A 26497-nucleotide genomic window follows, 5' to 3' on the forward strand; every position below is an offset into this window, starting at 1 on the left:
AGCATGTTTTGAAGTGACTTTTATTTATTTTATTTTATTTTTTTTTAAACATGACACAGTAAGAAGGCCTCTCTGCACGTTGATGAAGTTGACTTTTCCCAAATTGACTTTGAGTCAAACAAAAGTTTAACGTGAAGTTACTACAACAATAACAAAAACAAAATCAAGACAACAACAAGTGTGTGCTCCCATGGTGCGCAATCGTAGCAGCAACAGGCAGCGGCCATATTGGGCCCTCCAGCCTCACTTTTGAAGGCCCGAACATTTGGCATCATACCAAAGTCACGAAACTGGCAACTGCTTTTCCGTAGTCAGCATATTCAGTTACACTTTTTAAACTGGCCAACAACTGCACTTTTTACAGTGTAGGCCATATACAAGTCATCACTACATTTTAGAATGACCAATGACTTTTTCACATGATAGATTACTTTATTGAGTAATTCGTGCCTAAAGGATTGGTTCCTGATTATGGGTTATTCACAACTTTTTTGTGACCAGGGACTAAAATGTCAGATAGTTATTCGCTACTTCTTCAGACTGACCAATGACTGAGCCACTAATTTTGAGAGGCCAATGACTCTATTGTGCGTTGAGAAATCATTTCAGAGACAATTAAGCATTTTTTAGCGTGATCAATAACTACAGTTTTTTTTTTTTTTTCAGCATTGGTCACACATAATTAACTCATTTGCTCCCAAAGACGTATTTATACGTTTTTTGTTTTGTTTTGTTTTGTTTTTTAAAATGTTTTTTATGCTAGAGCATAGAGAAGGCCGTGAAAAACGCTTGAAGCAATGGTAGTTATTACAAAAACAGCCAGCAGGTGGCAGAAGAGTATAAGAGATCAAACAGAGCCATGTTGCAAAAAACTCTTTTCCCCACTGTTTTAAACAGATTTGGGATGAAACTTAGCTATATTCTAATGCTAATTGCTGCAAAATGGAAACAGATAGAAATATACATTTTTTTTCCTGATGAAAGAAGAGATGCTAATTTTTGTTTTGGTAGATTCCATGTTTTATAGTACTCTGTGGGCCTTGCCAAAGCAGTCAAAATCCAGTAAAGGGGTTGCTTCAGTGAAAATGGCCGGGAGTGAATGAGTTAAGCATTAAATGTTTAGAGCAACCAATGACCGAATCACTGCACATCGCACTTTGGCGAAAACTTGGGCATCCGTCAATGATGGGTCAACGAACAACACGAATGGCTTTTGTAAGAGGGGCCAACGACTGTGTTCTGTTTTCAGCATTTAGATGCAATCAAACACTTTTTAGAGTGGCCAATGACTCTATTATGTTTTCATAAATTATTCATTTACAACTGATCCCTTTTTTAGAGTGACCAATGACTTCAGAACATTTTCAGCATTGGTCACGCACAATTAAGCAGCGCTTTCGAGCGACCAATGACCAAATCACTGTTGGGGAGAGTACAATGACATTATACTGTTTCCAGCAAAGTGCATCCAGTCAAACAACTTTTTAGAGAGACCAATGACTGTTTATCATTTTCAGCAATTGAACTGATAAATGTTATTTTTTTAGAATGACCAATGACCGAATCACCAGTGTATTTTTTTTTATAAGGCTTTGAAAAGTGGGCACGTCAAAAATGTGGGCACACGTCAATGATGGGTCAACGGAACGACGCAAATCGCCTTTGTAGAGAGGCCAATGACTGTGTTCTGTTTTCAGCATTTAGATGCAATCAAACACTTTTTAGAGAGGCCAATGACTGTATTGTTTTCATAAATTATTCATTTACAACTTATCCCTTTTTTAGAGTGACCAATGACTTCAGAACATTTTCAGCATTGGCCACATACAATTAAGCAGCACTTTAGAGCGACCAATGACCAAATCACTGTTGTAGAGCGGTCAATGACACAATACCGTTTCCAGCAAAGTGCATCCAGTCAAACAACTTTTTAGAGAGGCCAATGCCCGTTTAGTATTTTCAGCAATTGAACTGATAAATGTTATCATTATTTTTAGAATGACCAATGACTGAATCGCTGTTAGACACGCCAGTGACTGTATGTTTATTTTCCCCTCACTGAAATCACAGCCTGTTGCTGAATTTGATCAAATTAATAACTTTTTTTTTTTTTAGAGCGGCCAACGATTGTAAACACATTTACCCCCTCAATAAATATGCTGAAAGTATTTATAATAATACAGGAATCTGTGCGAGAGGATGACGTAAAACGTGCACGTTTTATTTCAGCTTCTGTCATGTACACAGACACATTATTCAAGAACACCCTTTCACAAATCAAATCCATTCGTTTCAATTTTTTAAAAAAAATCAAAATAAATTAATTAAAAACAAAAAAGGGGGAAATGTTTAAATAATGAAATAAATAAGTTATGTATCTACAAAGTGCGCTCCATTTATGTATTTGTGTTTGTACGGGGGGATGGGGGGGGGGGGGTAAATAATAAGATGCAGTGGTTACTTTTATCAATAGAAAAAAAATGATGGTCATACTTGATTGTCAAAGCATCATTGTGGTGACAGCTTTTTACAGTGACTTCCTTCTACTGTGAATCATCAAAACAAAAAAACAAGAAAAAAAAAAAAGTTCTTATTTTGTGTGCGCTAAATCACCATGAACACTTTTGTGTGTGTGCGTGTATAGTAATGAGGTAGACACACAGCCACGACACAACTGTGTGTTTCTTCTTCTTATTGCGATGCGTTCATTGCGGTGGGAATTTCCTGAACTCGCACAGAAGACGCCCTCGATCGATTAAAAAAACAAAACAAAAACAAACATGCATGTGGCTTCTCTTTCTCTCACTTTTTTTTTTTGACATCTTCATCAAAAATAATCAACAAAACCAATTCGATACATCGGTGCAGCCTATTCACACAATATGTACAACGATAAATATTAAAAAAAGGGAGTCATTTGTATTTTCTTTGTACAATAATTGCCTTATGAATGAAGAAGTCCGAGCGTGGTGCTCTCACGGTGGGCTTTTATCCAAATCCTCGTCCAGTTTTTGACCATATACAAGACATTTCATCACCTTCGCATACACTGTAAATAAATAAATAAATAAATAAATAAATAAATACAAGTGATTGAATAATAAAAATATTCACATTCTGTAAGGTAAATGTGTAAAGAAAAAAAACTGCGAAACTAAAAGTAAATGCAATCGAGTATAAAGTATTTATTTTTATTTTTTTTTATTATAGCTCATTGTAATAAAATTTGCACTGGCCACAAATCATTCTTGTAGCTGTTAATTTTAAGAAATTATCTTAGCGTAATGGACATCTTGCTTCTCGTCAGAGTTGTGCTTATATTTTCACGTCATGGCGTCATAATTTGAGGAAAATAACCGCAAGTACAACTCTGTTTTCATAAAAAAAAAAACAGTGATAAACAGTCCTAAAATCTACTTAAGTACAGTAACGTCTTTTCTACGTCATGACGTCATCTGCTAAAGTTGAGGAACGTAAGGAGAAAGTACAGATATTTCTTTTCAAATAGGGAGTAAGGCCCAAGAAATTTAGCAAAGTGCAGACGCCAGGAAATCTCTACTCAAGTGCAGTAACGAGGTATTTTTATTTCGTTACTTCAAATAACGACAGATGATGAAATGTTTCGTTAAGAGGCCAACACAGCAAAGTAACGAGCCTATTTTGCCAAAGCAATAACGGAGTAAGTAAAAAAAAAAAGTGGTCAGAAAAAACTAAATAAAGAACAGATACCTGAAGGATCTGCTTAGTTACAGTAACGAAGTATTCGTGAGCTCCCACAACATTCAAGGTGATGAAATGTCTCACAGAGGCACGAACATAAGATAGCAGCCGCTCCATGATTTGTCTCTCCATTTTTCTCGCGTTTGTGTTTGTTTTTAGTGCGTGGCCGAGAACTTCATGCGCTTCTGTTTCTGCCTCTGGTTGCAGAACCAGACGCGCACCACGTTCTTTTTCAGGTCCAGCTTCTCGGCGATGGCGGCGATCTTCTCGGACGAGGGCCGCGGCTGCACGGCGAAGTAGGCCTCGAGCGAGCGCTTCTCCGGCGCGGCGATGGACGTGCGCTTGCGCTTCTTGTCGCCGCCGCTGAAGATTTCCGGCTTGGCCATCTTCTCGCGCTGCGCACGCTCCGCCTCCTCCAGCCACGCCTCCAGGATGGGCTTGAGCGCCACCATGTTGTTGTGCGACAGCGTCAGCGACTCGAAGCGGCAGATGGTGCTCTGGCTCAGGCAGCCCACGCCGGGGATCTTCAGGTTGGCCAGCGCCGCGCCCACGTCCGCCTGCGTCACGCCCAGCTTGATGCGCCGCTGCTTGAAGCGCTCGGCGAACGACTCCAGCTCGCGGGGGTCCGGCTCGGCGTCGCCGCCGGCGGGGCCTCCGCCGCCGCCGCCGCCGCCTCCGCCCACCACCACTCCCGCCGCCGCGTGCGAGCCCAGGCCGTGGTGCGCGTGCATGTTCATGGACTGCGGGTGGTGGTGGTGGTGGTGGTGGTGGTGCTGCATGTGGTTGATGGCGCTCATGTGCGACGCCGTGGAGCACACGTCCGAGGCCGCCATGCCGCCCAGGGAGATGCCGGGCGTCAGGTGCTCCAGCAGGTCGCCCTCCAGGCCCTGCGCCGGCTGGTGGTGGTGCGCCGGGTGGTGGTGGTGCGACGTCAGCACGGACGGGTGGTGCAGGTGCGCCGACGACGACGTGGGCGTGCACGTCATGCTGGTCATGCTGGTCATGGTGTGGTAGGTGGCGTCCGGCTTGAACGGGTGGCTCTTCTGGGCCACGATGTCCACGGCGGCCAGCGCCTCCGCCCGCTGCAGGAGCGTCTCGTCGAAGCCCGCGAAGATGTTGCCTTGCAGCTGCGCCCGCGCACATGCACGCACACACACAAAAAAAAAATGTTAAAGTTTTCATTGGAAGCGTTCGATGGCAAAAGTGGCCCGAAATTGACGGGGAAATGAGTCACCGGAAGTTGCTAAAATCAATCACATGCCCTTATATGGTCCTCGTGCAAATGACAGGTTCAGGTTAGCTCGAAAAAAAAAAACAACAACTTGATTCATCAAAAAAAAAAAAAAAAAATATATATATATATATATATATATACACATGAAATTAAAATAAATTTAAATCTAATTTAAAGAAGAAGTAAACAAAATTAAATATCGACTATATGTGCAATTAAGTGAGCAAAAGGCCATATTGCATTAATTGTCTTACAGTGACCGGAACTGCCTGAAAATGTAATGCTTATTCGTTGTCATTTCCAAGTGTATTGATAGCGTCAAGGATCTTTTTTTCCCCGACAGATTTAACTTAAATGTAAGGTCCTTAATTTACACTGGCCGGAAGTGTTTTTAGAACGTACAGTCGTGCAATAATCAATAAAACAGACTATAAATGCTCATTTGTATTTGCACGCCCGGAAATTTACCCAAATCAAGATGTCCAGTTTAATGGCATACCCATATATGGTCATTTTGCTGTTAACTTTGAGTTGCATAGTGACCGGAAGAGTCAGCAAATGCAAGCGTCAAGTTGAATAACATTTTTACTTTGTCACTGTTTTTAATATGAAACTGAAAGTTTATTGGAACTATACGCTAACTAATGTTTAACGTTTAACAGCATGCCCAAATATGGTCATTTGGCTTTTCTGATCAAGTTATCTGTGATCTGATGGAAAATTTCAATTTTAATAACGTGTCCAAATATGGATCCATTAAAATTAGTCCGAAATTAATAAGTCGTTTATATGACATGCACATTATATTGCTCATATTTTGACTGGAAAATTTAAATCTGATGCTTCACGTTTAAAATATGTCATTTTGAAGATTACAGTTTCACAAATGACATATGCTCATTTTGCTATTGTCACAGCGACCGGACGTGCCTGGAAACTGAAATTAAAAAGTAAAGTGCAATAACATCGTGCCCTTATGGTCATCTTGCCGTTTAATTGCATTTGCACGGTGATAAGATTTGTCACATGCTCACGCGCACGCGCGTTTTTTTTTTTGTAAACTAACTTTTATGCAGGCCTTATGTGGTATTCGTTTTTACAAAGCTAAAAAAATAACGATAAAAAACACTTGATTTGAATTTTTCTATAGTGGTTTGAAAAAAAAATCTATCTTCTCTATTTTAAAAATGATGATACATCATTTTAAAAATACTTAACTAAAACTTTACATTTTTTACATGAATTAAAAACGAATTATATGTCCTTTCCTTCTCCTTCCAATGAAATGAAACGTCCCAAACCATTTCCTGGTGTGCGTGCACATGTTTTGCGACGTGTGCCATGCAGCGCGGATTGACATTCATTTAAAATTAATATTTACAACGCTGCACCCCCCACCCCCCACCCCAGCACACACATTTCCTTTTGAATAATTTGTGCCTATACAATGAGACGAGACAGGCGTGAGTTTGAATATGAATGACACTTGTTTAATTGGTAATATTAGGATGATGATACGCACTTTGCCATGCATAATTAAAGCAGTGAAATATCATGCATCATTTTAGGCCGTTTTTTTTAAAAACAAATTGTTTTAACTTTTAAGTTTGTATTATTATTATTATTATTATTATTCTGTTTTGGCCAATGTTGCGGCTCACCGAGGGCGTGGGCAAGCAGGCCCGCCGGATGGCCTCGGAGCTGGAGTGCAGCGGCGTGTACTTGGGCTCGTGCAGGATGGGGTGCATGCTGAACGGCTGCTTGCTGTTCATCGACATCATGATGACGGCGCTGAGCGGGGAGGCAAGGCAGCAGTCCGGCGTCCTCTTTCAACAAATATCGAGAAGGGAAAAAAAAATCACGAGAATTGATGAAAAAGGAACAAGGTAGAAAAAAAAAAGGAGCAAAAAAAAAAAATTAAGTCCTCCAATCCTCGCGTGTGGGACTCTTGAACGATGAAGACGAAGCTGGGCCCCCCTTTTCCTGAAGGTTTTATAGGGAGAGCCCCGGGCGTAAACCACGCCCCGAGAAGGCGTCTCAGCCAATCAGAGCGAGCTAGTCGGAGTCTCGCCACGCCCATTCGCGTGCCTCTTTTCCTCAGTCTCGCTTGGAGAGAGCCAGGAAGGCAGGGTGGCCGGCTGCAAAAAAAAAAAAAAAAATCTAATTTGTAACTGTATACGAAGAAAATTGCCTATATTAGAAAATTTAGAAAAATAATTTAAACACACTGCCGAAAAGGGAGTCAACCTAGAATAAAAGGATGGTTTCTAAAAATTAGTTAGTTTAAAAATCGTAAATATTCCTTAAAAAAACTATTGGGTTTTTGCTTATCAATACTTAATATTAAACATAAATTAAATTTTAAATATATATTACAAATAGACAAATGTACAGGGCGGGAGGGAAACAATTGATTAGGGTCCCTGGACAGATTTGAATAATTTAGCTGCTCATTTAAATGCAATCGGAGTATACATTAAGTACTTCTTATGTTGATTTAAAAACAAAAATAAGAAAAATGCTCATTTGTTTTTTTATTTTACTTACAACACTGAAATTCCATTTAAAAAAATATAAAACTACATAAAATCGCGTAACACATGGTAAAGAAATGATAGGATTGACTCTATTGATATTTGTCGATTAATTACCAGATCCCACAATTAATAAACAATGCGACCACACGCGCACACAAAAACTCGCGCGCGCACACGCGCTCATGCACACAGTTATTTATTCAGCTCGGGATTATTAATTGATGTGAGGCGCGCAGGAAATTCCTCCTACTTGCCTGTGTGAACCACATTCACTTTCATGGCAATTAATGCATTAATTAATCATGCTTCGTTTACTTTGCGGGTGTCGTCGTGGAAGGGGGGGCACCCAAAATCCTAAATCAAACACACGTAAAATTGCAAAGGCAAGTGGCTCGCTCAATCTATATGCAATTCATAAAATAATCCTGCTCATTTAACATTGACTGTTGTGTGCAATTTTTTATACATATACTTATTTTATTGTTATTTATTCTTTTAATGTTATTTTATATATAGGCCTTATATGTGTAAGTCTGAACAAAAAATAGACTCAATTGAATTTAACAACATTTTATTAAGGAGATGTAAAAAAATAAACTGTTCATGTCGTTGTACAGGACATGACTGAAAGAGCCTACTCGAACAGCTGAACTTCATTAGGGGTTTATCAGAGGCAGTTGAAATGGCGGCAGGTGTTCTGACTCCCATTTAACACACATTTGAATGTCATTGGTTAATTCTGAACACACCCACATTCTAGTTATATGAGGGTGTGCACACATTTGCAACCATCTTGAAAAAATATTGGTGTCATTTTTGTCATTTCACAAAAACCCGGCAATTGAACAGGGGTGTGTAGACTTTTCATATCTGCTGTATGTTATATTTCTGTATACGTATTTATTAATATACTAATTAGTGCACAATTAGCAGATTAAATAATGATGGGAGACGTGCAATATAAAATATGAATAACATTAATAATTCAGCCAGTCACTTTGACACTTGACTAGGAGGTGAAAAACAATTCAATTATTACTATGTAGTTTAAAGGGTTAAATGTACGAAAATATGACACATCAATGTTTTTTAAAATGACATCTTTTCAGAAGTTTAAAATAATGGTTCATATTGGCATTTTTAATAATAAATGATGATGATGATGATGATGATGATGACATTCTTTTGTTGTTTGTAACAGGTTCGTAAGCAGTGGCCTGCAAAAAAAGAGCAGCATGCGTGCGGCGTAACACGAGCGAGGTGCCCATTGTCCCCGATGTGCGCGGCCCCCCACAAGAGGGTCCCTGGGACCCGCTCATCAAATATGCATCGTCCGCCGTCTTCTGGGACCCGAGCAGGCAGGCGGGCGGGCGGGACGCTCCTGCGGGAAGGCGACACCAGCATGGAGTCCAGCTGTGGGGAGGCCGAGAACAACCGAGGTCGGCGGGTGCGAGGTAAGGGAGCTCCCTGACCTTGTTTCAATTCAATTCCAAATTTTTATTTCATTCTTCTTCCAAAAAAAAAAAAAAATAATAATAATAATAAGGGGTACAGAAAGAAGTGGAAACTTTCACCCAATTTTAAAAATTTCACCCAATTTGATTAAATTTTTTTTGGGGGGTGCAAATCTGGTTAAGGGCCAGTTGTGAATTTTTTGTGTCAAATATGATACAACAGGCCTTTCCGTGTGTAAAACTGACAAGTAATCAGGGTTATTATTATAGTTAGTTTTGATTTCGTTTTGAGTTTTGTTTTTTAGTTCGTTTTAATTAGTTTTCAGGGCAGCTCTGGAAGTTTTGATTAGTTTTAGTTAAAAAATAGTTTGTTTAGTTTTAGTATTACTTTTCATGGGTGCAAGCTTTAACAAACACCATGGGAAAATGAAAAAAGTAACGCACTTCTTACCTAGCGTTACGTTTGGGCTGAATTAAATGCAAAAGCAGACGAGCCGAGCCATTGGAAAAGTCAAACAGAAAAAATTGGCGCTTGGAAGCGACGTCATCTGAAAGTGCTTTTCTATTGGCTGCTGCGAGATGTCGCATCACTTCTGTGCGACACACTTTCAAACGTCCTTATTCCGGTTAATATCAAAATTAATTCACTTAAAATCGCATTTAAAATGATCCTCAAAGGCTCATGTTTTAAATTAATTACCAAAGACTAAAAAGAAGGACATTTTCGCAATAAATAATAATAGCTGGTTTTGTAAACGTAAAATGTAGTTTCAATTAGTTTTCGTTTTTTTAATAAGCATTTTCGATTTTATTTCATGAACATTTTTTGAATTTTAGTTTGAGTTATTTTGTTAGTTAACTAAAATAACATTGCAAGTAATGCAAAAGAAAATTAAACATTGATTATCGAAACACTAAAAGCTAAAAGATTATGCTATCTTAATGCTAACATAATGCAGTACGTATATATATACAGTGCTTTTACATCTTTGGTGAATGGCGCAACAATAGTCATGTAGTCTATTTTGCCAACATTTATTTTTGTTTAAAAGATCTGTTTAATGTGTAAATTTCTTGTGCGTATATTTGTTTGCATGTGATGTCACGCAAGCTTGTGCTAGCTTGTTATGAGACGAGTACGCTAGCTAAAACTATGGCTGAGCCTCCCTACTTAATGCAGTTGTTTGTGATTGTGTGCATGCTAGCTGCAAGGTGTTCATTCTTCATCTACGTTGTTAGACCCCAGTTTAACTCTTTGACTGCCAAAAAACGTTTAATAACAATTTGTAAAATCGCGATGTATGCCGCCATAAATGTTAAATGATGTCAACTATGTTTTGTTTTTGTTTTTTTGTTTTTTTATCAATGGGCAGTTCACCGTGTAAGTGCAGCACGTGCTGCCTGATCAATGAGTTGTGGAATCAAAAACCGTCACTACCTATAGCCAGCAGATGGCAGCATTGTATCTCTTTTCAATGGTCTCAATGTGTGTGAAATCTGATGAAACAGAACTTTTTGAAGGATGATGTCTTTGTCATATTAAAGTTGTTGTTTTTTTTGATAACACGTGGCAGTAAAAGAGTTAAGAAATCCATCCAATACGGATTTACAGTTCTTTGACGCCACCTATAGAGAATTACAAACAGTTATTTGCAAATTTTCTCGATTGGCGGCAGAGCTGTGTCCGCGCCTTCACTTGATGATGAACATCTTAGCAGTTGTTTGTGATTGTGTGCATGCTAGCTGCAAGGTGTTCATTCTTCGTCTACGTTGTTAGACCCCAGTTAAGAAATCCATCTGTCAGGGTTACCTGTGTGGAAACTTTAAACACGACAAAAAGGAGAGAAGATACTCAGTTCAGGGCTCGCGAGGAGTGAGGAGAGGAACTGACTGATGCAATTCACTCCTGCACTTTTTGAAGATTCCTCTCCTCACCCTCTCTATTTATTTGGTTTTCCACGCCCCTAGTTGCATGGGTGTTCCAACCCTAAAAATGCAAATGCAATGCATAGTTGGAACTCAGTGTGCTTGTTTGTCTATGTGTTGTTCATGTCAGTGGAAGATTGCTGAGTACATGTGTGGTCAAGTTTGTAATCATTTCTTAACAGAAAACAGGCGACCTCAGCAGACTGGCTCGAACCATTCTGCTGTGTTAGATGTGGTTCTTCAGCTTTTTGAGTCATCTTCAAATAGCCAGGCATTGAAAGCTTCACTGAAAGCAGAAGCAATCCTTCATTGCAGCAAATATATGATGAGCTAACATATATGGCTCGCCTATGTGATTGTGAGTGCAAAGCAAAGCATTCTTCATTGCCAGCAGGAGCCGTTCTTCATTGCAGCAAATGTATGATAACTTATTATTTACAATTATTCCTACACCATCCCAAACGGATTTCCCGTTCTTTGACACCATCTATAGAGAATTACTAAGTTATTTGAAAATTTTCACAATTGGCGGCAGAGCTGTGTCCGCGCCTTCACTTGTTGCTAACATTTTATCGTGTTTTAAAGCGCCACATATTGAAAAAAATAAAGTGTGCAGTTGTGCAGGATGGACTCCTCGGGTGTCCGTCCGAGCTTTTTATCGGGGCAAAACACGCTCGCCACACCGTGCCTTTCTGCCGCATTTAGCAAATGGAAGCTGCGCCGCGCGCACACCGACATCCAGCGCGGCGGCCTTTTCCGCGTTCCTTCCCGCTTCCACCTTGAATTATTCATAGCGGGTAAAATCTGACGTTGTAAACTTCGCGACAGTTCACCAAACCGGCCTTTGAGGTGGGGCGGGGGCGCTCGGGGGGATCGGGGGGGGGTTGCGCAGGGCCTCGCCAAAGGGTAGGCGGTGTCTAACCACACACTTTTAATGTAATTGCCTGTAGGGTTCCTTGTGAATATTTCATTGTCTGCCAGTACAAATTAAAGACGCCAGCGCTTCTCTCAGGAGGAGAGATCCTCTCTCTTTGCACTTTACCTGCAAATTTGTATAACCCGGACGGGAAACGGAGACCGTGTTCCTTCCGCTTGAGGTGATGACAAGCCCGCACTCGTCCGTGTGTCACCGCTGCAGCGCGTCACACTCGACACGACGACCAACCTGACCTCGATTGCTAGTCTTAATGGGTGTAGTGGTTAATGTAGCAGTGGTTGTCTTCATTGTTTCAGGAGTTATAGTTGATAATGTAGTAGTTGTGGTAGGAGGGCTTGTCTCAGTTGAAATATTTAATATAGTAGGAGTTATCATGGTTTAAGTTGTTGTCACAGTTGAAATTGTTAATGTAGTAGTTGTTTTAGCTGAAAGCTAGTTGCTAACCTAGTAGGAGTAGTCGTCACTGTATTTGTAGCATTCTGTCACTAGCGTAACCAGTTCTGTTTAGATTGTAATAGTTGTGCAGCAGATTTAGAAAATATATACTGTATATATTTTAGGTTGTAGCTGCTGTTAGTGTAGCGGTTACGGCTGATGCTGCTGACATTGTTAGAGCAGCTACGACAAAAGGCGAGCGAGGCTGACGGAGGAGAAAAGACAGAAGACATATTTTGGATCAATAGATTAACTGAGTGCTCATGTATTATGCAACGTAGCCCTGCAGCACTTGCACGTAAAGTTGGCCGAGATTGGCGTGTAAAAGCTTCACCCAGGCCCGGCCTGTTTACTCGCTGTTAGCATCCAGCTAACCCCTGCACACGAACCTGCGCCCGCGCCGACAAATCAACTCCACATGCACAACTTGACCTTGACATACGGTGGCCCAAAATCGTCCAAAAATGTGGGCAGTTACATTTTAAAAAGTATTTATACGTGTAGTTGTTGTAGTCTGTCATCGTTTTAGCTGATGATGCTTTAGTAGTGTAGTTGTTAATGTGTCATTAGTTTTCACATTTGTAGTTTTTTGTGGTATGAGTAGTCATACTTGTGGCTGTTGATGTAGTAGGAATTTGTAGTTGTTACTGTAGTATTTAATTATTTAATAGTATTAGTAGTTAATTTAGTAGGAGTTGTAGTTAATGTGGTAAGAGTTGTAGCTAATAATGTAGTAGGCATTGTAACAGTTGTAAATGGAGCAACAGGTTTTGTAGTTGTTAATGTAGTAGTTCAACTCAAGTCATAGTTGCATTTTTAGCGTAGCAGTAGTTGTAGTTGTTAATGTAGTAGGAGTTGTAATAGCTAGTCGTCATATTTATAGTCGTTAATATAGATAATAGGTTGTGTCATTTCGCCGGCTGCCTTGAGCAAATTGGCATGTTGGCTTCCCGTTTTCGAGTTTACTGTCAGGCCGTTGAATCCCAACATTGTCCCGTAGTGGTTCGATCCACCGAGGACCAGGTATCAAACAACACCCCCACCGACTCACCCCCTCTCATTAGCATACAAACAAAATCCTGCGCGCTGTACTACAACAATAGCGCGCTGTCAAACAAAAGGCGTAAACAAGCAAAGACATGTCACGCATCACAAATGATTTTTTTTTCCCCCCCCCGAACTTGCGTCTCTGATGTTTGCCGCCGGAGGGACAACCAGATAGAGACGAGTCAGAGCTATTTTCAAATTACGACAAGAGAGATCCCGAAATGCTGAGTGATGTACTACATGCCAGATTCTGCCACTATACATCGGAGCACACAAATGGAAACTTTTTCTTTTTTTTCCATTTTTCAGCGACTGGAAATGAAAGTTTTGGGGAAAAAAACAAAAAAAAAGTGATACTGTCATTGACCTGGTAATTGTCATTGTTGAGGTTAATTATAAAAATTAAAAAAAATAGCCTAGAATTTTTCGTTAGCTTGCGATATTTCACATCATGAGTGTTGACTTTAGATCCCAGTGTTTATCCTCAAATTTTCATGTTTTTCTTGTTTTAAATTCATGTAGTTGTTGTCATAGTTGGAGTTTAGCAAACATTCATTTACAATCTGAAAGTGTCCAATAATGCTAGCACCTTCCGCTAGCCTTCTAACTTTCACAACAAATGAGTGCTGAATGAGAACATTTAGCATTAAGGATCCATTTTTAAAATGTATTTCGACAAATAAAAACAACAAAAATAGTTTTATTGATGTCATAGTTGAAATCTGAACTTGTCCCATAACATTAACGGTTAATGTTATGCTAATGATTAGCTACTTACAGTACGCTAGCATACTGATGTACATGTCATGAATGCTGGCGCTATATATATATTTACGAGAATGTTTCATGTTAGCATGCTAGCTTTTTTTTTAAAAATCTAAAAATAACAATTATTATTATTATTATTATTATTATTATTATTATTATTATTATCATAGTTTGGCTTTAAACAAAAGTATTTAAAATAACGTGACAAAACATTAGCTTATGCTAGCCTAGCTAGCTCACTTTGACAGACACGCAAAAAAAAGTGAATCACAAAAAAACATTGACAAAATGTGTAACCACATACAGACATCCAGCTGGTGTGGTCCAGGGGGGTCTTTGTGTCGCGCATTGCCCCCAAAGCCACCCCACCCCGCGGACTTGACTCCACAGCAGTCTCACACTAACAGGATTAGAGGACGGAAGGATGAATGTGAATATAGAGGTACTCCCTGTTTCCAAAGGGGGGGGGTGTCGTCCCACAAAGGCTTCGAGACGCCTGGTCCCCGAGGGACATGAGACGCAACTGGGACACCGAATTCACCCATGTGACCATGTGTCCAAGCATGTGCAATACGCAGCTTCATACTTGACTACTTCTTCCACACGAATCAAGTACAGAGGAAAATGATGTCATCTTTGTTGATATACATCCATCCATCCATTTTAGGAACCGCTTAGTACTCACAAGGGTCGCGGGGGGTGCTGGAGCCTATCCCAGCTGGCTATGGGCAGTACCTGAACTGGTTGCCAATCGCAGTGTTGATATACACTGTTAACCCAAATAAGTTAGCGCAACTCGCAGTGTGAGGTAATCGGTTGCCTCCATTTTTTGGAGTTGATCAACTCAAAAGTTAAATTTTTGCCAGAACTTCAATAGTTTGATGACACCAAACTTAAGTTATTGATACAGAGATATTTCAGAGTGTTCAGTTAAGCCGCCGTGCGTATTTTTCGGAATGTGGGAGGAAACCGGAGTACCTGGAGAACGGGAACGCGGAGAACATCCAACCTCCATCCAGAAAGGCCGGATTCGATCTCACAACCTCTGCACTGGAAGGCAGATGTGCTAACCAGTTGACCACCATGCTGCCTGTTATGAGCATTTATTTTTATTTTTTTAAATAATCTAACAAATTATTATTATTTAAAACAGGTAAGGAAGATGAATGGACAAAACATAAAATATATTATATACATTAAGTATTATTTTTAGTATGTATATAAATTAATTTTATTTGTAAATATGACCTTTTCTTGAAATAATAGAAACAAGATTTTAATCACAAAATACAGAAATTTTATTACGTTACAGCTAATTTATGTTTTTAAGTTATCCATACCCAAAAACTAGTATTGTTTAATTTAATAATAATAAAAAAAATTAGGACAATTTAAAAAAAATATATATTTAAAGGGATACTTCACTTATTTAGGCCATTATAGCAATAAAAAGTTAATATTTTGTCTATAATTAATATGATACTTTCATTATTTTTCACATACAATTAATACCTTTAAAAGCACATTTTGCAACTTGCTGTCGACTGAAAATGACATCAAAAGGGCTCAGGTAACCAATCAGAGCTCACCTGTTTTCTCGGTTTGGTCATGTGACATTCACAAGCTGAGCTGTGATTGGTTACCTGAGCCCTTGTGATGTCATTTTCAGTCGACAGCAAGTTGCAAAATGTGTTTTTAAAGGTACTAATTGTACATGAAAAATAATGAAAATATCACATTTATTATAGGCAAAATATTGTTTGACTCCCAAAAATGGCTAAATAAGTAAAGTATCCCTTTAACCTTTATTTAACCAGGCAAAACAGATTAAGAACAAATTATTTTTTCCAAGTAACTGGCCTGACAAGAGGTAAATACCGCTTGAAGAAAAGGTGAAAAATGGGGATAAAACAATAAAACAACAAATAAAACAAAAAAGCAACAACAAACAAACAATACACAGTAAATATACAGTAAGTAAAACAAAACATACACAGAAGTACAATCATCCGCCAAGGAGTAACATAACCAACCAACCAACCAACCAACCAACCAAAAATGACTCATAAAAGCAAAAGCATACAAAGTTACACCAACTTAAAAAGTTACGTAGTATTAGTTTTTTTTTTTTTTTTTTTATAAACTTTGAGTATTGTGTACTTAATCTATTTGATTATTTTGGACGTTCATGTTTACAGTGAGTGAGTTGTCATAGTGGTCATAGTCGTTCTCATCGTTTTACTTGTTGAGGAAGCAGATGAAATAGCTGTTGATATTGCCGTTGTTGTCGTTGTAATGTACAAGTAGTTGTCATAGGTACTTCTCATAATTGTACTTGTTAATATAGCAGTTAACCGTTTGGCACTTGGGAACTGATCTGATACTGTGTGACCATCCTGGTTCGTTTTGGGTGGAGGCCGCCGTCGCCGTCGCCTCACCTGCCGCGTCGTGCGTCAGGAAGCAAGCGCCTGGCGCTCTCTCATTACGCCGACGATGAAATAATGATGATGGGAATATCCATTGTATTATTTATTCATCTCGTCCCCCGGGCCGAGGGGGAGCCAGGACGCGTATAAACTCCGCCGCCCGGCCCCGACGCCGCTCACTCGCCGAGCGCAGGCTCCGTGACTCACTAGATCTTTCTTTCTTTCTTCGTCTGCTCGTTCGGACGCCCTCAGGCCAGCCCGGCCTGCGCTTTACTTTTTCATGCACTGTTTTCTAACACGGATGGGATTAGCAGGACGCTTGACAGAAGATCGGCTTGGAATGGTGCACCCTGGTCAAAGGGTATAGTGGCGTGTAGTTGGGGGGGGGGGGGGGGGGGGGGGGGGGGGGGGGGGGGGGGGGGGGGGGGGGGGGGGGGGTGGTGGGGGGGGGGCGGCCACCGTACAATGGAGCCTATTGAGGGTGCCGCAGAGGGCTGATGTGACAGCTGCGTGACGGGCAGGAGGCGGGGGCGGCGGCGGCCCTCGGGGGCACAACAGGTGAGTGATGCTCAAGTCACGCTGACTAATGATCGCACATTGATCCTTTAATAGAAGCGCTTGTTAGTCCACTCCGCGAGTAAAGCAATCATATGTAAAAAAAAAATAAAATACTGTCAGCCTGTGTGACTTTCGAGTTGACAAAAAATAAAATTGTGTTCAAATTGGCTAGTTTTACATTTGGAGGAGATACATATCAAATTGTGTTTTAGAAATTTGACTGTGTAGACATCAAATTGAGTTAAAATTAGTAGTTACATCTGGTAAATTACGTTAAAATTGGTAAATCCATTTGAGACAAACAAAAAATTGTGGTACAATTTAGTAATTTGTCAGATACAAACATACAATTGTGCTAATATTTGGGAAATTGGCAAACAGATAAAATGGTGTTAAAATTAGGAAATTTGGCTGACATACACATAGAATTGTGCTAACGTTTAGAAATTTAGAAAATATACGTCGGTCAAATTCTGTTAAAATTTTGAAATTTGACACATAATTGGGCTAACGTGGAAATTTGGCAAACATAAATCAAATTGTGTTAAAATTAGAAAATTTTGCAAATACCGAGCTAACATTTGGAAATTTGTAAAACAGATCAAACTGTGTTAAAATTTAAAAATTTGCCAGAGACACACAGACAATTATGCTAATATTTGTTAACTTGGCAAACACAGATAAAATTTGTAAAAATTTTGAAGTTTGACAAATGCATACATACAATTGTGCTAACAATTGGAAATTTTGTCCTCTATATGCACCTAATCCCATCTGCAGTTGAGTGTACACGGATTGTGTAGTCTGGATTGCCCATGAGCAAGGGCTACGCGGCGAACCCTAGCATTGCGTATCCTCCTGACTACCAGCAATTCAAATTTGTCCTCTGTAGTGGACCTTTTTAAACCTGAATATCTCCCAACCAGTGCATACAATTGAATTAACTCCTTTTGTGCTCTATAGAAGACATTCAGAGCTTTCCAATGATACCAGATTTTTAGGGGCGGGGCTTTGCTACCTTTGATTGCATCATAAAAGAAAATGGCTTCCCTCAGTGCAAGCACTTTTTAGGGAAGAGGAAAAGTAAGTGTATAATGCTTTTTATGGAACAAATTTAAAGGCTTTAAATGTTGTTAGCATGTGTTCTATAAGACTCTTAAGAACACATTAAAGTATTGTTTGAATTATTTTAACTGTATTTGAGCCTAGCATTTAAGTTTTTAAAAATGTCCTCTGTAGTGGACACATCATAGCTTAAAAATAAAAACTTTTTTTGTTTTTCAAAAATTTCTTTTGCAGTATTCCAGTTACTTCACGAAGATTGGGGAATATCAAAATAAACATGATTGGACAATATTTTTTTTATTTTTTTCCTGGTAGTCAGGAGGCTATGTGAAATGTAGCTAAATGCTGTGGTATGATTTGGACACTGACCCGATTACTGCCTTGCGTTTAGGTCTCAAGACAAGTCACCTGCAGGCTGATTGGTGGGTGGGAGTTGAGACAAAATGGCTGCCAAGAGTCACCTTCTGCGGATCTGGTTTCATCTGCCAAAACCCTGGAAGCACATACGAACAGTGAAACGCCATTTATTGTGCGGGATACATTCCCCGATTGGTAAAAATCTGCTATTTAGAAAGACCATATTAAAAAATAATAATAAAAACAACAACAAGAACATTTTAAAACTAGTTTTACTGTTAAAATATAATTTGAAATATATTTCTTAGGGTTTGTTCTCAAACACTTGCTGTCAAAATATTGGGACAATATCAAGAAAAGAAGACTCACTGGCACAGTTCTCCAAAAAAGATCCAAAGTGTGCTTGCTTCAAGCTGTTTGTTCAAGAATAATGTAAAAAAAGAAATTATGCTTAACACATTCACTGCCAGCCCAGCAAAAATGTATCATTTGACGTATTTTTCCGTCAATGGCAGTGAATGAGTTAAATGAAAACCTATTTAAAAAAAATATAAATCACTTAAAAATCAGGTTTGCCACCGATAAAATGTGAAGCGGGCGCTCCCCGAACTTCAAAGTGACTTTTGCGACGTCCTGATGACATTTCCAAACGTGCTGACAATCAGACGAGGCATTCCATATATTAGCGACGCATTAGCACGCCGCTCGGGCCCTGCCGGGGGACGCTTTTGGGTGCGCGCCATCAATAATGCAGCATGTTTCCGCGGTAACTGCCCGGCAACCGCGCGCCAGGAAACGATGACGACGAAGCGAGAGGGAGTGAAAGAAAAGGGAGAGAAATACATTGAACGTGCCCTCCGCCAAGGCTTGGAGGGAATGACTGCAAATGCATTTGAGTAAAATCCATCATCAACGCTTCTGAGAAGCAGCGGCACATGGTGAGCAGGATTTTTCTAAATCCAATTTAATCTGGATTCAACTGGATCCAAAATTTCAGAAAATGACAGGTGAATTCAGTTAAGCTGGGAAATTGTGGTCAAACTTGTCAATTTAGTGTAGTCATGTCAAATTATGGATAAGTGGTCAACTAAGGTTGAAACACATCTCAAACTGGGTTAAAATTGGATCTCAACATGATAGAAATGGCCCTGCATGCAATGCCGTAAAATTGGGTCAAAATTGGAACATTCGTCATTTTTTTAAAACACGTCTATTTGTGGGAGAATTTGTCAAAAAAAAAAAAAAAAGACAAAATATGTTCAAATAGGCCAAAAACAAAAAAAAAACAAAAACAGTTGGCTCAAACTTAATTAATAAAATGAGAGGGGAAAAAAAACAGAGTCTCTACTCCTGGTGTAACACATTCATTGGCTGTCGTGACTTATTCAACATTGATCTGTTTGCCAATTATTTTTAACAGCATGCAGTTAAGAGACATTCTGGTCAAGCTGACGATTGTTGAAAATCGGCATCAGGCAGGCACGAGGAGCGCAGCGCGTAAGCTGGACGTCTTAGCGGCTAACACGGCTTCCCTTGTCGTCTCTGATAAATACTTGATGTCCCGGCTACTATCCTTGTAACACTTTTCCTGGCGGAGGTCACGCAACTTTGTCAGGGGCGATGGCGTTATTGATTGGCGGCGGCGTGGAGAGAGAGGTGCAACAATCATCATAAATAATTCTCCTGAAGAGGAAATGCATTTTTGATGTTTTTACTTGACCTTAATTTAAGGCCGACAAGCCTGATGTCTTATTTACAAGCTCTGCAACAGATGGGCAAAACCATTTAGGACACTTAATACACTTCACGACTACACTCTACTACTACTACTGCTACTACCGTGTGTGTGTGTGTTGGAGGGAGAGAGAGAGAGAGAGAGAGAGAGAGAGAGAGAGAGAGAGAGAGAGAGAGAGAGAGAGAGAGAGAGAGAGAGAGAGAGAGAGAGTGAGAGAATGTAAAACTGCATGTGTGAGTGTACGGCATGCATGTGTGAAAGAATATGTGAGAGTGATTGTGTGAGTGAGTCAGAGTGATTTGTTTATGTGTGTGTGAGAGCAACAGATAGACTTTGAGACTGTGTACGCATGTAAGATACACAGTAGAGATGCATGACTGTTGTTGAATGTTGCTAAAGAGGTTGTGGAAGAATGTGAGAGTGATTGTGAGTGAGAGATTGGGAGAAATGGTGCGAGACGGCGTGTGTGTGTGTGAGAGTGAAGATTTATGTGTGAGACTGTATTGGTGAGACATTGTGAATGTGTGATTGCATATATGTGAGAGGGGGAGATCATGAGAGTGGGTGAGACATAGAGTGTTGTTGTGTGAGTGTGTACATGATTGAGAGTAAGATAGTGAGAGTGATTTAGTGAGCGTGAGTGAGACTCTTTGGATATGTAAGTCCATATATAATGTGAAAGCGTGTGCATGTGTTTATGAGAGATTGCTAGAATGTGTGTGAGACAGCCAGTGTACGTGTGTTTCAGTGTACTATATGCATGTGTGAAAGAGCACGTGAGAGTGATTGTGTGAGTGAGTCAGAGTGATTTGTCTATGTGAGCGTAAGAGCTACAGATAGACTTTGAGAATGTGTGTACGTGTGAGATAGACAGTAGAGATGCATGAGAGTGGTGTTGAATGTTGCTAGAGAGGTTGTAGAAAAATGCGAGAGTGATTTTGAGTGAGAGATTGTGAGAATGTGTGGGAGACAGCATGTGTATGTGTGTGTGTGAGAGTGAATCGTGTGAGACGTGTGTATCGTGAGATATTGTGAATGTATGATTGCATTCATGTGAGAGGGGGAGCTCATGAGAGTGGGTGAGACATAGAGTGTTATGTGAGTGTGTACATGATTGAAAGTGAGATAGTGAGAGTGATGCAGTGAGAGTGAGCGTAAGTTAGACTCTTTGGATATGTAAGTCCATATATAATGTGAGAGTGCGTGAGAACCAACGTGTGCATGTGTTTATGAGAGAGAGATTGCGAGAATGTGTGTGAGAGCGTGTATGCACGCGTAAGAATGAAGATTTATGTGAGAGACTGTACGGGTGAGCGTGTGAATGTGTGATTGCATGTACCGAATGTGAGAGTGGGCGAGCTATAATGTGCTGCTGTGTTTGTGTGGGTGTTTACATGAGTGAGCTCGCGTGCAATAGAGTGCGTAAGAGTGAGTTTGTGAGGTGGAGTTCGACTCTGCATATGTGAGAGTCTGTATGACAGTGAGAGAGTGTATTAGAGTGTGATTGAGTGAGAATGTGAGAGAGAGTAAAGGAGAGCTCATTAGAACCACAGGAATCAATTAGAACACCATATTTGTCGCTTTTTTTTTGACAAAAAAAATGTAATGAGAGTGATGTTTTGTGGATTTTTAAAAAAATAATAATTTAATAATTTATCATTTATAAAAATTTTAGAATTTAATTAATTTGTAGCTGCATTACCGAAATTTTTTAGAGAAACCAATAATGGTGTTATTTATTTATTTATTTGTTTATTTATTTACTTTGTTCTGTTTTCATCCTAAATTCAAGATGCGCCCAGAATTCGACGCTGCCGTTACATCAACGGGTAGAAAAGGAAAAACGCTCAAGAGAGAAAGTGGATTTTGTGGTTGAAAAACGAACGAGGGTTGGATAAAAGCGTCAGTAAGCGTTTTTTTTTTTCCCCCCCGCTTGTGAAGTGTGTCGCTCGGCCTTGTGGGACGCCGCCGCCGGTTATCTTCCTTTGGAGGCGGCCTCATCCATATTGCATGCTCTTTAGCGTGGCCTCTGATGGGGACGGCGGGGAGATACTTTTAACGGGATGGGAAGAATGTCCCACCAGTGTATCGGGAGGCGCCCGGGGGGGCTTTGCAGAAAGCAGAATGGCGAGGGGAGGGGGGGGGCTCGCACTCTTGTGAACTGTCATTCAAATCAAAGAGTGGAGATCTTGTCACAAGATATACACTCAAACATCTAAAGTGGTGGAACATCATACAGTCGTTCCTCCCACCAACACGGACGGGATTGGAAGTTAAAGAGAAAATGGCGGATTGTCCTCGCTTTCATCCTATCAAATATTCACTTAGCGCCAAACTATGGCCTGAGGGCCATTTGTGGCCCGCCATCCATATTTAAATGGTATATTCTAAAAATGACATCTACAGTAAGCAAGAATGAGAAATCAAATGTAGATTTTTATGGGTCAATTTGACCCGCAATCTAAAACTAAGGCTGTAGTGACACTGCACTCTCAGTTAATACACAAAGTAGAAAATGTTTAGCGACTGTACAATGTGCAATACCGAACCAAAAAAAAGTATGGGTCAATTTGACCCGCATTTTAATAATAAGATTGTCGGGATACTACACTCTCACTTAATATACAAACTACACAATATTTAGCTGCAGTATAATGCACACGAACCCCCTTCCCTTCCCCCACCAAAAAAGAAATACATAAAAAAACACTAAAAAAACATACATTTTTATGGGTCAATTTGACCCGCAAATTACTAGTAAGGCTGTAGTGAAACGAATCACTCTTACTTAATACACAAACTACAACCAAACAAAAAATACAGTACAATGTGCAATACCGAACCAAAAAAAAAGTATGGGTCAATTTGACCCGCATTTTAATAAGAAGGTTTTCGTGACACTACATTCTCACTAAATACACAAACGACAAAATATTTAGCTACTTTACCAAGTGCAATAACAGAAAAAAAAAGCATACATTTTCTATGGGTCAATTTGACCCGCAATGAAACAAGAAGATTGTCGTGATACTACACTCTCACTTAATACATAAACTACAAAATATTTATCTGCAGTATAATGCACACGAACCCCCTTCCCCCGCCAAAAAAGAAATACATTTTTTTTTTTTTTAAACATACATTTTTATGGGTCAATTTGACCCGCAATTTAATAGTACGGCTGTAGTGACACTAATCACCCTTATATATACACAAACTACAACCAAACAAAAAAATGTTTAGCTACAGTACAATGTACAATAATGAACAAAAAAGAAAGAGAAAAATCTTGTGTATTTCTATGGGTCACTTTGACCCGCAATGTAATAGTAAAGTTGTAGTGACACAAATCGTCGTAACATAATATACAAACTACAACCAAACAATAATGTTCAGCTACAGTACAATGCATATTAATTAACAAACAAAGAAGAATGTTACATATTTCTATGGGTCAATTTGACCCACAATATAATAGGAGGCTTATAGTGACAATACACCGTTGCTTCATATAGAAACTACAACCAAACAAAAAGTCTAGCTAGAGTCCAATGAGAGTCAAATAGTAAGAACAGATTCAATATTTTCACGGGTCAATTTGACCCACAGTATAACATGAGGGTTTGAAATGTTCCCTTTCATTGACTTCCACTAGCTACAGTACAAAGCACATTAATAATAATAAGTATTAGCAGAAGCTGCTGGTGGTTTAGGGTGTTGGGCTCTTGGCGGGGGGGGGGGGGGGGGGGGGGGCTTTAGGTGCGGGGTGGGGGTGTGTGTTTGTGGCTCCGCTGAGGATAATGGGAGCAATGGGAGCAGCCCAGCCAGGCGGCATATGGCCAGGCTGGGCTGCCTGCTGGTGCACCAGCTGTGGAACTGGTGGCTGAGATCACACGACCACTAAAGAGGCCATCATCATCATCATCATCATCATCATCGTCATCGTCACCGTCGTCCCCTCCCACCACCGCACCATCGGATCGTTCTCACGGGGAAGCGACGCGATGCTAATGCTAACCAATTAGCCGTACTGTTTGGAAAGTGTCAGTGTGAAGTGTATTCATTCGTTTCGGGTTGAAGAACTGTACGCCGTTTACGCTTCTCATCTTATATTGTGGGTCAAATTGACCCGTGGAAGTATTTGGTTTTCATGCCTTTCGGGTTAATTGTTAATTCTATATAGTTTGAAAAGGACATAAAATAAAATAAAATAAAATAAAATAAAATAAAATAAAATAAAATAAAATAAAATAAAATAAAATAAAATAAGGGCAGCAAAAGTTGTTTGTTCATTAAAAATAGCATTTTTTAAAGGTGCAAAAAAATAGGATAATTAAAACTAAAAATCAACTAAAATAAAAAGAAGTATTCTAGCTATTTTTTTTCCAGCTCTAAAAAAAATAAAGGAAACAAATATGGCAGCAGATTTTTATTTAATTTTTTTTGCAAATGTCAGATAAAACTATAATAAATAAATAAATACCGGAATGACCAAAAAACAGAATAAGCTGAAAAGCTATCATGAAATATATCTTTAGGAATAATAACAACAAACTTGAATTCCACATTTTTAGCTACGCACCTAAATCACAAAATGGAATGTGTGCTTTAATTCATGCGTTATTCTGTGTTTAAAAAAATAAATAAATAAATAGAAACGTATTGTAATGTTGACACAAGTGATCTACAGCTAAATGTGCTTAGCCCACAAATTTTTATTCAACACGTGAACTTCATTAACAACCAATAAAAATTCCCGACTCGTCCCAAGTTGAAGAACAAAGTCAACCGTGAGAAAAATAAAAATGTTTTTTTTGTTGTTGTTTTTTTTTTTTTTTTACCAGTTAGCCATCTGATTCCATTTCCAACGCAGCTGCACCCTCCCCTCTCGGACTTTTGCCTCGAGGCTTTTCTCAAAGTCTTGGAGTGCTATTAGCCTCAATGTGCTAACGAACACCCCCCCCCCCCCCCCCACAACCCCCCCGCTACATTACACCGACATCAACCCGCGCTTGTATTCACCCGCACCCACCCTGTGTGGCCCCCACCTCGGTCAGTGGGACGCTCGGGTTCGGCTACAGTTTCACACAAGTCTCACTGCTGTCACCTTTCTGATACCACCAAAACGTTGAAGCGCACGTTGATCAAATGTTTGGAAAGTGCTTAAAGGACGATTGGAATTTACATTACCGCCCGATTGACGGACCCGAATCTGGCTCGTGATTGAAATTTTATTTGGTCGTTAAATGAGGCTACATGGAAATTTCAGTACAAAATTCGCGAACCAAAAACGTCTGTGCTACACAAATGATCCTGATTCCGGATTAATGAGATTAAGATTCAATTCGAAAGTTAGTCAAAGCAATGTAAATTAGCGGTGGCAGGCGATTAAAATTTTTTATCGTAATTAATCGCATGACCTCAATAGTTTACTCACAATTAATCGCAAATTTTATCAAATGTACAGGGTCAGGCAAAATTATCTGACACATTTGTAGGTTTAATAAAAGACAAATAAAGAAACGTTATTTTCAAAAAGCACGTATAATACAATTTTTTTTTTTTCATATAATGCCTTTTTGTTTATTTTTTGTTTCTTTTTCAGTTGATGCCATGAATTGGACTGGACCACTTTAATTCATTAATTATATTATATTATATTATATTATATTATATTATATTATATTATATTATATTATATTATATTATATTATATTATAATAATAATAATAATAATAATAATAATAATAATAATAATAATAATAATAACAATAATAATAATATATACCAGTTCAGGGTGTACCCCGCTACTGCCCAAAGCCAGCTGAGATAGGCTCCAGCACCCTGCGACCCTTGTGAGGAATAAGCGGTCAGGAAAATGGATGGATGGATGGATAATAATATATTAATATAATAATAATAATAATAATAATAATAATAATATATAGTAATATGTATATAATAATTAATTAATTAATTAATTAATTTCATAATAATTCATAACATTTAGTTCAAATTAAAAAGATGTACTGTACTGTAAAAATAATTGTGATATTTATTTGTGTTGAGGTCATTTTTCTGCCACTAGATGGCATAATTGCATTTGTAAGACATTGGTGACAGCTCAGTGCATTTTTTCTTTTCATATTAAGAGCTATCTGATCTTTAACATGAAGTATCTTCTGCACATTTTGTAAAATACAACTTGACCCCAGTCTCCACAACTATATGCATTATTATATTACATTTGTTACTGCTAAATTTTGACATAGACGGGTCTGCTGTATTGTGTGACAGT

General features: G+C 39.2%; 2 protein-coding genes across 3 annotated transcripts in view; one reads left to right on the top strand and one right to left on the bottom strand.

Moving 5' to 3' along the window:
- Nucleotides 1–26497, top strand: part of klf5l (Kruppel like factor 5 like) — a 78638-nt gene that overhangs the window by 8781 nt on the left and 43360 nt on the right. The window contains exons 1-2 of one of the 2 annotated variants that reach the window (XM_077504876.1): nucleotides 7765–8183; nucleotides 8693–8945. The gene's annotated coding sequence lies outside the window, so the exon portion shown is untranslated. Of the gene's footprint in view, nucleotides 1–7764; nucleotides 8184–8692; nucleotides 8946–26497 lie in introns of those variants that run through there. The other variant, XM_077504878.1, reaches the window with a different exon arrangement.
- pou4f4 (POU class 4 homeobox 4) lies at nucleotides 2201–6909 on the bottom strand. Its single transcript, XM_077504880.1, has 2 exons — nucleotides 6616–6909; nucleotides 2201–4847 (listed from the first exon to the last, which is right to left on the bottom strand). Exons 1-2 carry the CDS (start codon nucleotides 6733–6735, stop codon nucleotides 3876–3878), a joined length of 1092 nt encoding a protein of 363 aa, XP_077361006.1. The 5' UTR covers nucleotides 6736–6909; the 3' UTR covers nucleotides 2201–3875.

This window comes from Festucalex cinctus, chromosome 18 (genome assembly GCF_051991245.1).
Source record: "Festucalex cinctus isolate MCC-2025b chromosome 18, RoL_Fcin_1.0, whole genome shotgun sequence".
NCBI classification, from domain to species: Eukaryota; Metazoa; Chordata; class Actinopteri; order Syngnathiformes; family Syngnathidae; genus Festucalex; species Festucalex cinctus.